The following is a 16618-nucleotide window of genomic DNA, read 5'->3' on the forward strand; positions in this document are numbered from 1 at the left end:
CAGGTGGCGGTAGAGACACACCTGATCCCAGCCCTGGGTTTGTCAACACAGTCAGCTAGGAGAGGGCGTCATAGAAACAGGCTCTGCTAAGTCACTACTAATCAACTATTACTGGGCCACAGTCTTTCTGCTGACTCGTATACATTCTGGAGTCGAGGAATGTTACTCATGTGATTTTAATGGCCGGCGGGTTACTGAGCACCTTTTATTTTCTATTCTTCTAGCCAGCTATCCCCATCTGCGAGGTGCCCGGCTAGTCGCTAGCTAGCTATATCAGCTGGCTTGGTAAGTAGTATTAAGTCTCTTGCAAATGACAGTTAGCTAGCTAGCGAAAACAATGTAGGACAAACAATCTTGGATATCACTATGTACAGACAACTGACCATAATAACATACATTTGTCAAGGTGAATGTAGTCCGCCACGTATTGTTGTCCAATGCAATGTTATTGCCCCACTTCCTAGTCAGGTAGGTTTCATTTTTAGCTAGAAAACCTAGCTAGCCAAGCGAGCTAGCCGGCCAAGTTTGGTGATGTGGGTGTTGCCCAACCAGATGCTTGTTGAGCAGCAAATTCATTGGAAGCTTTCTTTCATTCTTATTTGGCTAAAATGCTAATTGTCATTCAGATTGTCATCAACTACATATTATGTCAAACTAACCTGTGCTTCATCCTCTCCAAATGTCCTTTGTAGTCAACCTGTCATTTTGGATGCTTACTCTTTTCCAGAGTAAGAGTGCAGCCTCAGTCATGATGAGCCCGACCCAGTGGGACCTGCCCCCGGAGCTATGCTGCCGGCCAATGGCCTTCGTGGCCCTAACTGGACTGGACGTGACCTACAATGCGATCCACCGGGCCATCTGGGATGCCTTCTGCGCCAACAGGAGAGCAGACAGGGTGCCCATCTCATTCAAGGTCCTTCCAGGAGACCATGAATACCCTAAGTGTAGGACCAAGGTAAGTTCAACACAAGAGGTGGTCTAACCCTAACCCTGTGTTTAACAAACCTGGGTTGCTGTCTCCCCACACAGACAAACATCTTAGATTTTTGACGAATGTTGTGTTTTCATTGCTCAGAGAACATCCTATGAGTGGTACATACCCAAAGGGATCCTAAAGACGGGCTGGATGAACAAGCACCTGAACCTGGTGCCTGCTCTAGTAGTGCTGTTCTATGAGCTGGACTGGGACGAGGCGCAGTGGAAGGAGAAGCAGTCAGAGTGTGCCACTAAAGTGGAGATTGTCAGGTGATACAATGTTCACCCGATCTGACAAGAATATATCAGTAATATGGGGCTGGATGGTGAATAAGCCGTACAGTATTGTGAATCTTATGTCATGTCTTTTACAGAACAAGTCTATCAGGAAGAAACACAAAGGTTGCAGTTGTGTTAATACAGAAGAAAACCCCTCTTCCTCCAGGTAACGTCAGATATACAATATATGTTGACGTGTGATGTTATGATTCAGTTAAATATGACCCACAACCATCAGAGTACCATTATTTTGAAGGATAGAGATTCGCTGAGGCACTTGACGTATCCACGATTTTATTGACCTTTAAACCTTTTGGATGGAAGATGTCCCTCATTTTCTGTTGTCCATCAGAGTAGCCTATGTCATTTCTAAAGCTAGCCCAAGTCAGAACAAAAGCCAGCTAGAATAAGTGTATACGTAAAAAAAATAAACAAGACATCAAATTGTACGATTGCCGTGAGCTAGGGTGGAGCCAATACAATCGTGGATAGACTGCTGACCGTGGCTCTGACAGCTGTGACTTACCTATGCTAATGATGTGTGCCTGAAGGAGAGGACCTTGTGGCCTCAGAAAGAGCTGCCGCCCTGTGTAACGCTTGTGACCTGTCGGGGAAGTCTCTCTTCGTCCTCCCCCACACAGACCACCTTGTTGGCTACATCATCAGGTCAGTTACTCCCAAGGTAGCCTCGTACCCAGTCGATCATGCATTACGCCTGAGATAAAAAAATCACTTAAATTGAGGCAAACCCGACTGATTTGAACTTTGAACTCAAGGGATCTGTGTGGTCCAGCTATGAGCCTTGTTTGCCACTTATCCCCATAATGAATTCACAATATAACCTCATTGGTCTTTTGTGCCAAATCATTCCAATGCAGTCCATCCAGTGATCCTATGAAAACCTGCTTTCCCCCCCAGGGCAATCAATGCTTTATCATCATAATGCCTCTATAATATGTAACATGCTTTTAATTCAATTCTATTGCAGACTGGAAAATGCATTCTATGAACATTCACAGACCTACTACTACACAGAGATAAGAAGGGTCAAATCCCACAAAGAGTTTCTCAACAAAACAACCCATCAGGTGAGTCATGATGTGAGGTTATCCGGTGTGGTGTGCTTGTCTTGGTCTCTGCCATTACCACTACGCAAGGGAGGCTGGTGGAGGTGGAAGTCAGAGGACAGGCTCCCGTTTTCAGTTTCTCATTACGTTCCATGCAGTACACTCTGAGCCCATCCTCTGATTTCTACCTCCACAAGACTTCACTGCCACTATGACATACCACAGAATGGGTCATGTGTTGATGTGTTACTAAGCCTACCTCTCTATACAACGTTTGGGTTGTTATTATTATAACGTGTAATTACATTTTGTTTTAGTGCTGACATTTTGAAGCAAAGTTATTGTATTTCACTATATATACACATTGCATCTTTGCAGTTACTTTCCTACTGTGTTTGTTGCAGTTGCTGTTTGTGAGACACCAGTTTAAGATTGCCTTCTTCAGTGAGCTGAAGCAGGACACACAGAATGCACTGAAGTAAGTTGTGCCTACCTAGACCCCTGTGCACTGTGTGTCTGGTGACTTTGTTCTCAGCAGTTCATGCCTTATATAGAAAGCCAATGGGTTTTTTGATAACAGTGTAACTCATCATAAGCACTCTGTTGTTGATGCAGGTACTACAGGACAGCGTACAGCCTTGTCCATGAGCTGAGAGCCCACGAGACTAACATGCTGGAGATAAAGACTATGGCTGGATTCATTAACTACAAGGTGTGTGTGTGTGTGTGTGTGTGTGTGTGTGCGTGCGTGCGTGCGTGCGTGCGTGTGCGTGTGCGTGTGCGTGTGCGTGTGCGTGCGTGCGTGTGCGCACTTTTAAGCAAATGGTGTTATGCCGTCAGTGCTACAGTTCTTTGTGTTCAGTATTGAAAACATTGTCTCTGTATTTTCAGATCTGTCGACTCTGCTTCCAACACAACACACCTTTGGATGCCATTGCTCAGTTCAGGAAGCACATTGACCTGTGCAAGAAGAAGATTGGCAGTGCAGAGCTGGCATTTGAACACACTGCCTGGATGTCCAAACAGTGAGCTTAGCAAGATAGACTCAGTCCTCAAACATTCAGCATATGTGCCATCCCCTTACACTGACCCAATCCCAAAACTGTTTGTTCAAGCTTACATGAATGAAAGAAATAGATAATCAATGATAAGGTTGTCAATTTTACTATTCCTGCTCATTATCCAAGGTGCAAGCCAACCTTGATTGTAACCTGACTCTACCCTGACCCACCCTCTCCCACAAGGTTCCAGTCCTTTGGGGACCTGTTTGACGAGGCCATCAAGCTGGGCCTGACTGCCATCCAGACCCAGAACCCTGGGTTCTACTACCAACAGGCTGCCTACTACGCCCAGGAGCGCAAGCAGCAGGCAGCCCATCTGTGTAGCCACGAGGTACTGCAAAGCAATGTACTGTACTGTTGAGAGGGAGCCTATGATATTTATCACCAATATAGCACCAATTTATTTCCACTATGATGCTTATCACCGTCGTTGAAATGATCATCATTGTCATCTTAATGAAAATCCTATCAACCATTCAAAGAAAGAGATTGATTTCGATTTATTGTCAGTTAGGATACCACTTTTATTCTTTCTTCAGAAGTCTTGATGAAACAAAATTAACCCTGTGTGTTTGACCTCTGTCTGTTTATATGTTGTCGATTGATTACCAGTGGAATCAGTTTTATTTGTGAAAGAAATGTCCCTGCACCACAAAAACATCAACTTTATTGACATCGACACTGTTTCAGACAGGGTTTCAGCAAAATAAATTGTTACAACTGAAGTTTAATTCTACTCAAATGTAATAATTCCAAATGTAAAACTTAGCTGTCAAGATAAAACACTAGGGGACGTACCTAGGGGATGAACCTGATCAATGACAGATGTCATCCGTATAAATGTTATTTAAAAAAAATATATATATATATTTTGAGATATAGACGGCAAAGTTGATGTTCACTTGTCACTTTGTCCACTGTTTTTCTTTTTCTTTGTTTTCATGACCTGACCCCCCCTCCCCCGAGGAGTTTGTGTGTGCTATCTAGGGGATGGGAATCATGTTGACAAACGTGTGTGTGTGTGTGTGTGTGTGTGTGTGTGTGTGTGTGTGTGTGTGTGTGTGTGTGTGTGTGTGACATCCACAGGCCAGTGTGAGCTACCCAAACCCTGACCCTCTGGACACACCCAGTGGAGTCCTGGACTTCTATGGTCAGAGAGCCTGGAGACAGGGCCACCAGAGTGAGTCACCCCCCCCCCCCCCTCCTAAACATTGATTAAAAATAAGAACACTGTTGACGCCAGTTTTCCATTCTGCAGGTATTGATCCCCCGGACCCTGAAAAGGAGAAAGGAGGCATCCATGCCCTGCAGGTGAAGGAGAGGGATGTACTCCATTCGGTTAGTACACAACACACTTCAAACAAGAACTCTGGCTCTACAAACCTGTAGGCCTGTCACAGTGCAGGAGGGCACTGGATGGGTCATTTATTAAAGGACATAAAGTCATTTGAGAGGAAAGACAACAGGTTAGGGTGAGGTGAGGATTTCATATTTATTAACAGTGTTAGTGAACATTAATTCGCAGGGCCAAAGTTAGTGCACAGGGAAGTTAGTCTTGTGACATCCCTCACTAATAGGGGCAGTGTCTGGTTCTAGATTGTCTAAGAATTCCAAACAAATTCAAACAACTGACTGACAAGTTGATGGCAATAAAACAATTATTATTATTATTATTAGTTTACTGTTCAGCACCTGATCAGCCAGAGGAGAATGGGTTCCCAATGGAGTCTGGTTCCTCTCAAGGTTTCTTCTTAGTTTTCTTCTTAGTTTTCCTTGCCACTGATTGATAGATAATAGGTCCATTAAACATACCATTCAAATTGATTACAATTACTGCCTTAAGGTGATGAAAAGTCCTGTATAGATAGAAATGTTTTTTCAAGGAAGCCCTGAATGCCTTATAAGAGGGGTGTGTGTGTGTGTGTGTGTGTGTGTGTGTGTGTGTGTGTGTGCGTGCTGCTTATGGTTACAGGAGCTGATCATCGCTCTGCTCAGCAACGCTGTGGCCCAGTTCAAGAAATACAAGTGTCCTCGAATGAAGAGCCACCTGAGTGAGTGTTGTCCTTGGTTAAAGGGGTAGAGATAATATTACAGAGATGAAGATGATATTACAGCATTCTCCCCAGGATCTTACAACAGTGTGGCGCTGGATTGCATTATCAAAACCTGACTTGTGTTTATTCATATCAAAATGCAAAAGAAATCCATCTAAAATGCTGAATTCACTGAGGAGCATCATTGGTGATCACATACAGTTACTCTATGCTTACTAAATCTAATTTGCCTTAATTTGCCTTGAAATGTTTACATAGTGGCACAGCAAGTTCAAGGCAAGGCAAGTTTATTTGTATAGCACATTTCATACAACAGGGGCAATTCAAAGTGCTTTACATACATTATTTAAAAATACAGCAAGAGCATAAGAATATTAAAATATAAAAAAAGTTCAGTGTGTTGCAGCGCCACTATGTATCATCAGAAATGCAATATTCCTCTTGTGCTTGTCTGTACAGTATGCCCTCATTATGGTCAATTGTGTCTCACACTCTACAGTGGTACAAATGGGAGAGGAGTACTATCATGCAAAGGATTACACCAAAGCACTCAAGTAAGTCTTCTACAGTTAAGTTATATATATATATATATATATATATATATATATATATATATATATATATATATATATATATATATATATATATATATATATATATATATATATATATATATATATATACAGTTATACAGTTCTTTGCAACAAAGAAACAAGTCTTCTACAGTTAAAGTCTGCAACAAAGAAATAAGTCTTCCTCACCAGACATAATGGGTGACAGGTCAGCTTGTAGCCAGGTAGATTAATATAACAACAAATATCTTATCTATGTGAGTCCTCTTTGTTAAATGATTACTAGATCACATTGTGTGTGTGTGTGTGTGTGTGTGTGTGTGTGTGTGTGTGTGTGTTCAGACTGCTGGACTACGTGATGTGTGACTACCGCACGGAGCGCTGGTGGAGCCTCCTCACCTCCATCCTCAGCACAGCGCTGCGCTGCTCCTACCTGATGGCCCACGTCAAAGACTACATCACCTACGCCATGGAGCTGGTGGGCCGAGGTAACACAACACAGCACAACCACATGATCATGTTCTATTACCATGGAGCTGGTGGGCCGAGGTAACACAGCACAGCCACATGATCATGTTCTATTACCATGGAGCTGGTGGGCCGAGGTAACACAGCACAGCACAACCACATGATCATGTTCTATTATCATTTGGACAATGGGGGGTTTGATATTACGATGATATGGCCTAAATATAATTACGTATTTAAAAAAATACATTGTTTCTTAATAATTCAAGTTCTAAATTAGTCTGCATAACTTGACTCAATGCATAGCTCACTTTAAAACTTGACTATCAAGGACATAGAATACCTCTAAGCCTTTAAGCCTTTAAATAAGAAGTCTAAAATTTGAACATTTTCATGGGAAGGGAAATTAGTTTTTCCTGTTCTGGATCGTCAAATTCCATATTACAGTGTGGGTCATACCACACATACAGTGCCCTCCACAATTATTGGTAAAGATGAGTAAAAAGGGTTATACAAATGTCACATTTTGCTGAATTAGCTTAATGTCACACTGAAAAAAACGTTTATGTACAAGGATATGTACACGTTTTGCGCACATTTTCACATTTTCAGTGTGGCCAGCAACACACAAAACTACAAGCTGGACCTTTAACACTGTGTGTGTGTTCCTCTTCAGCGTCGACACTACGAGAGGAGCAAAAGTCCAGAATAGAGAAGAATCTCATCAAGGTCTTGATGGTGAGCTGAGTGCGCACGTGTGAATGCACATGCCAATCCCTCATATTGTAAATGACAGCACCGTGTACAGCACCGTAGCCTGGTGTTCATTAGGCAGTGAGTTTATTCAATACGAACTAACATTTGTGAGGTGAAGTCGTGGCTTAGTGGTAACACTCCTGACACGAGCGCACCCATAAAACCTCCTCCGAATGTCGTGGGTTCAAACCCTGCCTGGCCTCTTTTGTCCTGTCCTTCTTGTCTGTTTCTCTCCACATTCATCCTGTCTCAATAAAACAGAAAAGATGTGGAAGGAGTGGGACTATGATTTTCATTTTCCATCACAAAGCAACTAGTTCACTAGGTTCAGTAGGTCAAAGTTGAGCTTGTGCATCTGTGTCGGTAGAACGAGGTTCCAGAGGTGGAGCCAGACTGTGACCAGGCCTCGGCCAAGGCCGCCCAGGGTCTGTGGGGTGACCGCACGGCGCTGGCTGGCAGCAACGAGTTCACCATCGAGGTGCAGGACTACGTACCCTTTGGTCAGTAAGCTAATTTGCTCTAATTTGCTTAACACTTTATCTCTATCAAAATGTACCCAAAGATTAGTATAAACAGTTATCTAACCATACATCTGCCATCATACGTTTGCCTCTACAGTCCAGTGCAAAGCCAAGTTCCTCTCCCCCAGCTTCCACGTGGACGACCCAGTCCAACTGCACGTCTACCTGAGGGCTGACTGTCCCCATCCCGTCCGCTTCTCTAAGCTTTGTGTCAGCCTCAGCAACCAGGTACCGACCCACGCAGGCTGCCACCCAACCAAGGATATAGTAGACACATTCAATCACCATTGGTGTTTATACGCCTTTTCAATGGGGGTCAGCATTTCCCGTCCTTTAGAGGGATCGTTAGAGACTGTATTATCCACGGTTCGGATTTGTTTGAATAGCCACTGCATCTTGCGCTAACTTTAGCCACTGCTAACCGAAAATGAGAGAATTTGCCTTTGCATCCCTACCAACGCTTTCCCATGTGTACCAGTAGTGTTTGACACTGGATCTCTAAACCGTCTTTCTAAGCTGCTGTCTCTCTCCTCAGGAGTATAACCAGTTCTGTCTGGTAGAGGAGCCGTGTAAGTCTAAGGACATCCTTCAGCCTTCACCTCAAGGGAACATGTGTTTGGTCCCTGGCAAGACCCGCAAATACTGCTTCAAGTTTGTGGCTAAAACTGAGGATGTGGGGAAGAAGATAGAGGTAAGAGAGATAAGAGAAAAAGAGAGTCAGTAGGGTATGGAAGTGACATTCATGTTCCTGAACTGCTGTATGCTATACTGCAGATCACAACTGATTTTTTTACCTTCCACTAAATAACACTGTGGTTTCACATTCTTGATTGCATCAAATGTGTCTATTTTATTTTATTAGATTAGATTATTAGAACCAGAAGTGCAAATAGTGATAAAAGAACATGATATAAAAAACATGACAATGATAGGTACAGTTTCTGTGTGTGTGTGTGTGTGTGTGTGTGTGTGTGTGTGTGTGTGTGTGTGTGTGTGTGTGTGTGTGTGTTAGATCACAGCGGTGGACCTGATGCTGGGTAGCGAGACCGGTCGCTGTGTCTTCCTCAACTGGCGAGGAGGGGGAGGGGACGCGGCCTCCTCCCACGAGGCTTTGCAGGCGGCCAGATCCTTCAAGAGCCGAGGGGGTGTTCTAGAGCACCATATTGATTGGGATACTGTGTCCATCCAGGCTAGCACCATGTAAGATCCTGTTTAAACTTAGTTTGATCACACAATAGTATCTCACTGCATAGAGAGAAGGGTATCCTTGTCACAACAGGATTCAAACAATCGTGGATTAGACTTGATAGCTCTTTTTCACATTATCAAATGAATTCAAATCAGAATTGTGAGTAACAATGAAAAACGACATATTTTAGATCAACTCTCATCTTACATAAATGCTTCCAGTATTTTCCAAAGACACTGAGTTAACATCGCTTTGGCATGTTATGTTTCAGGACCTTGGATATTACATACATGTTTTTTTACTGCCCTCAGTACCCCAAGAATACAAGTACAAGAATAAAGGGCGAAATGTACACCAAATATTTTCTCATCAAAGCAAAACAAAATGGAGTTTGATGTCCCTCATCTCTGCCCCTGTAGGGTAATCTCCCGTGTCCCCAAGATCTGTGTGCAGTTGAGCCACGAGCCCCCGGCTCTGAACAACGAGATGTACCGCCTCACAGTCACCGTCCAGTCCAACGAGGACGCCGTGGCCAAAGACGTCAAACTCACCGCCGGACTCAAACCAGGTGAGCAACCTAGTAGAGAATAAGCCGGCAACAACCTGGTAGGTAGCACAAAGGAATGTAGCATATTCACCTACACTGGTCACACATTAGCACTGGTTCTACCTAGTTACATTGCCGTTTTGCTGCCATGTAAGGAGCTTTGATATTGAATGTTCTAGGCCAGGATGCTAACCTCACCCAGTCCACCCATGTGACCCTGGACGCCTCAGAGGTGTGTGACGACTCCCATCCTGCACTGCTCCCTGACATTTCAATAGGAGATCTCCAGCCCGGGCAGAAGGTAACAAACACACACACACACACGCACACACACACATTGCTTTTCTACAAGTATGAACTTGGAAGTTGACTCTCCCTAGTCATGAAGTGTGGTTTAAACTTCTCCTATTTTCAATGCTACAAGTGTTGTTGATTCCGTGTCTGTTGGCCAGGTGGAGAAGTCCCTGTACGTTGGCTGTGTCACCACTGGGTCCAGGATCTTCCTCTTCCACGTGGCGTACTCCATCAGCACCACGGTGGAGGGCAGAGACATCACCTGCAAGTGCCACAAAGTCAGTCCCCTCCCCCACCTCACTCAATGGTCCTTCTTTGTTCATAACCATGACTTGATTAGTAAATGGATTTAACTGAGTATATCTTTCCTCTTTTTTTTGTAGGATGAAACTGTTACCATAGAAACTGTCGTTCCGTTTGAAGTCACTGTCAAGTTCATGTCCACAAAGGTGTGTAGGCCTCTCTGTAATCTCTGTCTTGCGACTTGGGACTTTTTTTTCTTTGCTGGATTCTCTATACATATTATGTGTGGTGGCCTGGGAAAACCCGTCACATGGTGGCATTTTGACATTTAATTTTTTTTATATTTCCATAAATTAGAATAACTGGTTGAATGACTGAGATAGCCCTTTATTTTAAAAAGTTATGAGCATTTTAATGTATCATGTCAAAAAAAGTGAAAGGTGATAAATCCTGCCCCCATGCTGCCCCCGGCCCCTTTCTCCTCCGGGTCGGGGGAGGAGCCTATGCAGATCGGCCGGTCTCGTTTGTCTGCTTGTGATGCAGACAAACTACCCACCACAAAAACATAAAAATAAGTACTTTCTCTTTTGTTTTCTTAAAATGTTTATTCACCATAATGTAGTATGGAGTTCAAAGTACTAGAATACCACATAATATCAAAATCGCCAAAATCGCGATTTCCATCTATTTTTGCTCTTTGCCACAAACGAACGCCAGCGACATCCGACGGGTTTTCCCAGGCCACCACACATATTCATTCTGGTCTAAACTGGTTTTCAGAGTAAGATTACTATAAAAGATAACATTTTATACTACAATCCTTGTGCTGGGATTTCCCTGTATTTGTTTGGAAACAATTTTCACTGTATGGTAATTTACCTCAATCCCCAATGTAACCAATACATAGTTCTTATAATATAATGTAATTATTTATTTTCATGTTATTACACTATTACCAGGAGACTGTATAACCACGCCGTGCCCTATTGAACTGTTCTGATGTTGGTTCCTGTTCTTCCTGGTCCAGTTTGAGAACCTGGACAGGGTGTATGTGGACATCCCCTTCCTGCTGATGACGGACCTTCTGAGTGCATCGCCCTGGCCCCTCCACTTGGTGTCCAGTCAGCTGCAGCTGGCCTCTACTATGGCAGCCATGGACCAGCCCCAGTCCCAGGTGGAGCAGGGTACGAGTACCACACCGCCTTCCTCTCTTCACCTCTGACACTGACCTCCTAATAGCCCTGGGCATTATACATATATACAGTATATTATCTCTGGAAGAAAAAAAAAGAGACCATTTCTTAAATCTGCATCCCTACATGTATGGCAGCCATTCCATTCCAGTGTCTGTTCAATTCCAACACAGGCACACCTCATTCTACTTAGGAAAAGTATAAAAACCACTGCTGTGGTCATCACTATCCTCTTGCAATAGGACCAGCTGGATGGCAAAAACAGTGCTAGTAGTATACAAAAAAAACTATTGACCATGCCAAAAGAAACGTTTTGAGTGAGCAAAAGAAGGGTTCAATTCTGGCTTCACTGGGATGCAACGAGCGGAAGGTTGCTTCCATCCTTAACATTTCAAAGACAGCGGCTCATAAGAACAATGTCAAGCATCAGACATTGGGGTCAACAAAGCTACAGACAGACAGAGGGAGTAAGAAATCGTCCAGATTTGTCTTTGTAAAGGACGCATGAATCAAGCCACGGACAAGGTTGTATTCTTGATGCATGCTATCTGCCCAGAGTGGCAGATTAATGTCACGCTGGGCACTTTCTAAAGCAAGGACACATTCCTTCAGGCTTAGGAGAGGTGGGCTAAACTAAAGGGTCAGAGACATTGTTTCAAAACAGAGATGAGGCCTTGGTCGCAAAAGCGCTTTGTATCTGGACTAAAACACACTGTTGGGATCACATGACACACAGCTTAATGATTTATGACATACCTCATTCAAATGGCTAGTACTAAGTGAGAGCTTAAACATACAAATTAATGTTAGTAGGACACAGATACATTTTACCATTACGTTCCCTTCTCTTGATCGCTCAGATGATCAACCAAAAATATAAGATGATGAAATTTACTTTTATGTGTCATTCTTCGTTAGCTTAGGGGAATACATTTGTCACACTATATCATGCTGTTAATAAATGATTAACACACTGTAACACTATTATACAAATTATTAACACAATGTAACACACTTATTAGTAAAAATGATTAAAGACAATTTCATCAAATGTTTTACGATGTGTGATTAAACAAGTGTCTAGGGTATATGATTTAACAAGCGTCTAGGAAATATTATCAACAAAAGTCTATATGATAAACACTTAATCAGTCAAAAGGATAATACAATGATGACTTGAAGAAACATCAATATGGTAGAATATCAAAGGAATAATATGGTTAAGATAACACGATTTGCAGGTAGAAGCGAAAAAACTGGTCCCTTTAATAATAATAATAATAATTTCACTGTTTTAACCAGGAAAATTCTTCTACGACTCTTTTCCGTCCTTCCAACCAAGAGCAATCACATTTAAGTCTGCAAATCGGGCACTTCATCTTTAAAAATGTGGGTTTTATGATGATGAAGATCCCCATATTTCACTAAGAAAGGCGTACAGCCGCGAGTGGCTGTGGCTATTGTGTTAAAAGATGTAACATGATTGATGATTGGCAAGAGGAAGATGGATGGTCACAGGCCATTAAACAAAACTGAGCTACTTGATTTTTTTTGCGCCAGGAGTGGCATAGTGTCACCCAACAGCAATGTGAAAGACTGGTGGAGAGCACGCCAAGACACATGAAAGCTGTGATTGAAAATTAGGGTTATTCCACCAAATATTGATTTCTGAACTCTTCCTCAGTTAAAACATTAGTTTTGTGTTGTTTAAAAATGAATATGAATTTGTTTTCTTTGCATTATCTGAATTATGCTCTAAATGACAATATTTTTATTTGGGAGAAATGTTGTCAGTAGTTCATAGAATAATTTTTCTTTTTTTCTTTTACTCAAACATATAAATAGTAAAACCAGAGAAACTGATCATTTTGCAGTGGTCTCTTAATTTGACATATAAGAGAGGATTTAACATGTAATTAAAGCTCTGGAGGGCTCTGGTCACAAGGGTTGTTTGTCTGTGGTTTCTTTGCAGTGGTCTTGCAGACGGGTGAATGTGCCAGTGAGTGTTTCAGCCTCCAGTGCCCACCGGTACTCAATGGGACGAGCAGCGTGGCGTCAGGACAGTACCTCATCTCCTGGAAGAGGTTGGTCCTCTCTACATGTTTTACCATTTAGCCAACGCTTTTATCCAACGCTACTTACAATTAGAGATTACAGGGACAGAATAATGGAATAATTCAGGGCTAAGTGCCTTACTCAAGGGCACACTACTGGTGGTGTTCCCAGGTGGGATTTGAACTCATGACCTTCTGATCACCAGTCCAACTCACTCTCCACAAGGCCACCACTACCCCCTACAGTACTACTCTACACCTTGAGACTCTCCTGTTCTGTCTGCATCCATTGTCTCTGTTCCAACTCGTTCCCATGGACGGTCTTTCTAAACCAAAGACAATGGGATTATTCAATGAGGCCTTCTCTGTGTCATTCTGTTTTGTCTCTAAACCAACACCTTTTTTCTGTTTTTCTGTCAGGAAATCTTCTCGTGTGGACGCACCTGTTGTGAAGACAGTCGTCACTCTCCCCCATGTGATTGTAGAGACCATTCCTCTTTATGTACATGCAGGTAAACTGGCAGTGTCGTTGTATATCCTTAATTGAAAATACTGAATGGATCTTTCCTGTAGTGTAGCAGACTCAAAACAAACCTTCAGAAGTCTCCATGTTGCATTTATTGCAATAGCCTGACTTACTGCCCAGTAGTAGCATATTAAAGGGAGGTTCAAGGTTGAATTCAAGCAAGATTCTCCATCTGTTGGGCATAGGCCACTTTTGAGTAGTTGATGTTCACCCAGACCCTTCGAGCGAGTGAGTTCAGCCCACACAGGCATAGTCAATGTTTCTGTGTTCTGTTTGGTTCCAGAGCTACCCTCGTTTGGCCGTGTGCGGGAGTCTCTGCCGGTGAGATACCACATCCAGAACCGGACCGGGCTGGTCCAGGACGTAGAGATGTCAGTGGAACCCAGCGATGCCTTCATGTTCTCTGGCCTTAAACAGGTGCGCACTGATAACTCACAAGAGGGTTGTTCAGGTGACACGGGTCATACTAGAATGTACAACCCTAGATTCAAATTAGAACTGCTGAAAGACTCTGACAGAAACAATATTCCTGTACATGAATAAGTAGAATATACCCATAAAAGCCCATAGATGTGGCCTTCACTGTGGTATTGACTGGGGTGTAATTGCATCCCGACTGGCCCTCCTGACTGTGTTCCTGACTGTGTTCCTGACTGTGTTCCTGTCTGTGTTCCTGACTGTGTTCCTGACTGTGTTCCTGACTGTGTTCCTGTCTGTGTTCCTGACTGTGTTCCTGACTGTGTTCCTGACTGTGTTCCTGTCTGTGTTCCTGACTGTGTTCCTGACTGTGTTCCTGACTGTGTTCCTGTCTGTGTTCCTGACTGTGTTCCTGACTGTGTTCCTGACTGTGTTCCTGTCTGTGTTCCTGACTGTGTTCCTGACTGTGTTCCTGTCTGTGTTCCTGACTGTGTTCCTGACTGTGTTCCTGACTGTGTTCCTGTCTGTGTTCCTGACTGTGTTCCTGACTGTGTTCCTGACTGTGTTCCTGACTGTGTTCCTGTCTGTGTTCCTGACTGTGTTCCTGACTGTGTTCCTGTCTGTGTTCCTGACTGTGTTCCTGACTGTGTTCCTGTCTGTGTTCCTGACTGTGTTCCTGTCTGTGTTCCTGTCTGTGTTCCTGTCTGTGTTCCTGTCTGTGTTCCTGACTGTGTTCCTGACTGTGTTCCTGTCTGTGTTCCTGACCGTACAGGTGCGTCTGAGGATCCTGCCTGGTGCGGAGCAGGAGATGCTGTATAACTTCTACCCTCTGATGGCGGGCTACCAGAGCCTGCCCCTACTCAACATTGCCCTGCTGCGCTTCCCAGCCGTGTCCAGCCAGCTGCTACGACGATTCCTCCCCTCACGCATCTTCGTTAAGGTATGCTTCAAGTAGCACACGCTCAGTCCACCCACATTGGGTGTTCTGGTGATCCCATAGGTGCAGGACTGGTAGGGGTCTTTCATACTATTGTGCCGACCCAATCTGTGCTCTTTTCAGTGTGTAGCAATGACAATAAAGTCCATTCATTCATTCATTCATTCATAGTCTACGTATAGGGTCAGCCAGATTTATTTTCACATATAGCAGTGTTTCTATATGCATTGATTTGTGGCGGCCCGCCACACATACATTCTCTCCGTCACTAATTCATTCAGTCCACTAAGGCCGTGTTCACACTTGACTTCTCTTTTTCTTTATTTTTTAAGCGCAGCCTTCACCGCCTTTTGAGCACTTCTGCTATTAAGTATTCTGTAACCTTAACAACGGGATTCTATCCTAACCGTCATACATAAATTAACCTGCATCAACTTGTTGAAGCATTACACAAACTTTTACCTTTTTGTTTTTCATGTTTCAGCCCCAGGGTCGACAAGGAGATGCCTCCATTGCTGCAGCTTGAGATCCATCTATATCTAAGCTACTTGAGAAAAAAAAAAAAGCATCTCTAAAATATTGTTCAACTGTAACAGATTATTCCTTGAGTTCCACACATACAGTACCTGTACATTTATGTTTTTGACCTTCTGTAAATCATGCTTTGAAAATGATTCTTTCAAACTACAATAGTTTTCTATTTAACATTGATTGATCCGTGACATACGGTATATTGTTGCTTGCAGCTCTATCTCTCTGTTCTCTTCATGTCTTACATGTCTGATTCTCTACAGTATTTAACTTCAAATTGTTTTTATGTTGTCATAGATCATTGATGCAGTTTTCTTTAATCTTGTCACTAATACATATAATACATACATGATAATGTTTTGATTTTCAGTTTGGCTGTGACATGTAATGAATATAACTAAGTTATGTTAATCAAATAATGCAGGCTACATAGTATTAAAGGTTTTCAAATGTGCAGAGCCTCTCAATACCTTATTTGCAAAATAGCTGTGAAGACAAAGTGTCACACAACTTCATTGACACTGAGTCAGACAGGGAAAAAAGTTTAATTCTACTCGAATGTAAAACGTACCCGTCAAGAAAATACATGGGGACATACCTGGAGGATGAATCTGATCATTGACAGATGTCATCCTTATAAATGTTATTATAAAAAAATAAAAAATTATTTCGAGATATAGACAGCAAAGTTGATGTCCACTTGTCACTTTGTCTACTGTTTTTCTTTTTCTTTGTTTTCATCTCAGAATGCCTTTTGAAATTCTGGAATATCACAAATGGTTTCCATGGCAATGTAAACTGATCATCATAGTGTCAGAGTCGTGAACTTAACATCACCATCCCTGCATCTCCCTCTCTCTTCCACCGGGCCTGTTGGAGATGTGGCCAAAGGAAATAAAAGCAGGATTCATGTCGCCTTCAAACACAGCAGCTG

The 16618-nt window shown here is 42.8% G+C and overlaps 1 protein-coding gene across 1 annotated transcript; it reads left to right on the plus strand.

Moving 5' to 3' along the window:
• The first annotated feature begins 126 nt into the window (after window positions 1-126).
• Window positions 127-16341, plus strand: trappc11 (trafficking protein particle complex subunit 11). Its single transcript, XM_080525754.1, has 30 exons — window positions 127-299; window positions 741-955; window positions 1076-1245; window positions 1350-1420; window positions 1806-1920; window positions 2243-2342; window positions 2726-2799; window positions 2937-3033; window positions 3213-3346; window positions 3566-3713; window positions 4469-4562; window positions 4641-4720; window positions 5355-5433; window positions 5936-5990; window positions 6351-6496; window positions 7153-7214; window positions 7600-7732; window positions 7851-7981; window positions 8289-8444; window positions 8766-8953; window positions 9362-9510; window positions 9669-9790; window positions 9942-10061; window positions 10167-10232; window positions 11054-11210; window positions 13192-13303; window positions 13694-13785; window positions 14083-14216; window positions 14989-15156; window positions 15638-16341. The coding sequence occupies exons 2-30, from the start codon at window positions 749-751 to the stop codon at window positions 15677-15679; spliced, it is 3402 nt and encodes a 1133-aa protein (XP_080381880.1). The 5' UTR covers window positions 127-299; window positions 741-748; the 3' UTR covers window positions 15680-16341.
• Window positions 16342-16618: the final 277 nt, after the last annotated feature.

Source organism: Nansenia antarctica (genome assembly GCF_963989245.1).
Source record: "Nansenia antarctica genome assembly, chromosome: 3".
NCBI lineage: Eukaryota > Metazoa > Chordata > Actinopteri > Argentiniformes > Microstomatidae > Nansenia > Nansenia antarctica.

Bases quoted from the DNA above. Each gene is read 5' to 3' on its own strand.
- trappc11 (XM_080525754.1), top strand. From the start codon at position 749: ATGATGAGCCCGACCCAGTGGGACCTGCCCCCGGAGCTATGCTGCCGG. The intron at 5,434-5,935 runs GTGAGTGTTGTC...CACACTCTACAG, and splicing joins TCGAATGAAGAGCCACCTGA to TGGTACAAATGGGAGAGGAG. The intron at 9,511-9,668 runs GTGAGCAACCTA...TGAATGTTCTAG, and splicing joins CACCGCCGGACTCAAACCAG to GCCAGGATGCTAACCTCACC.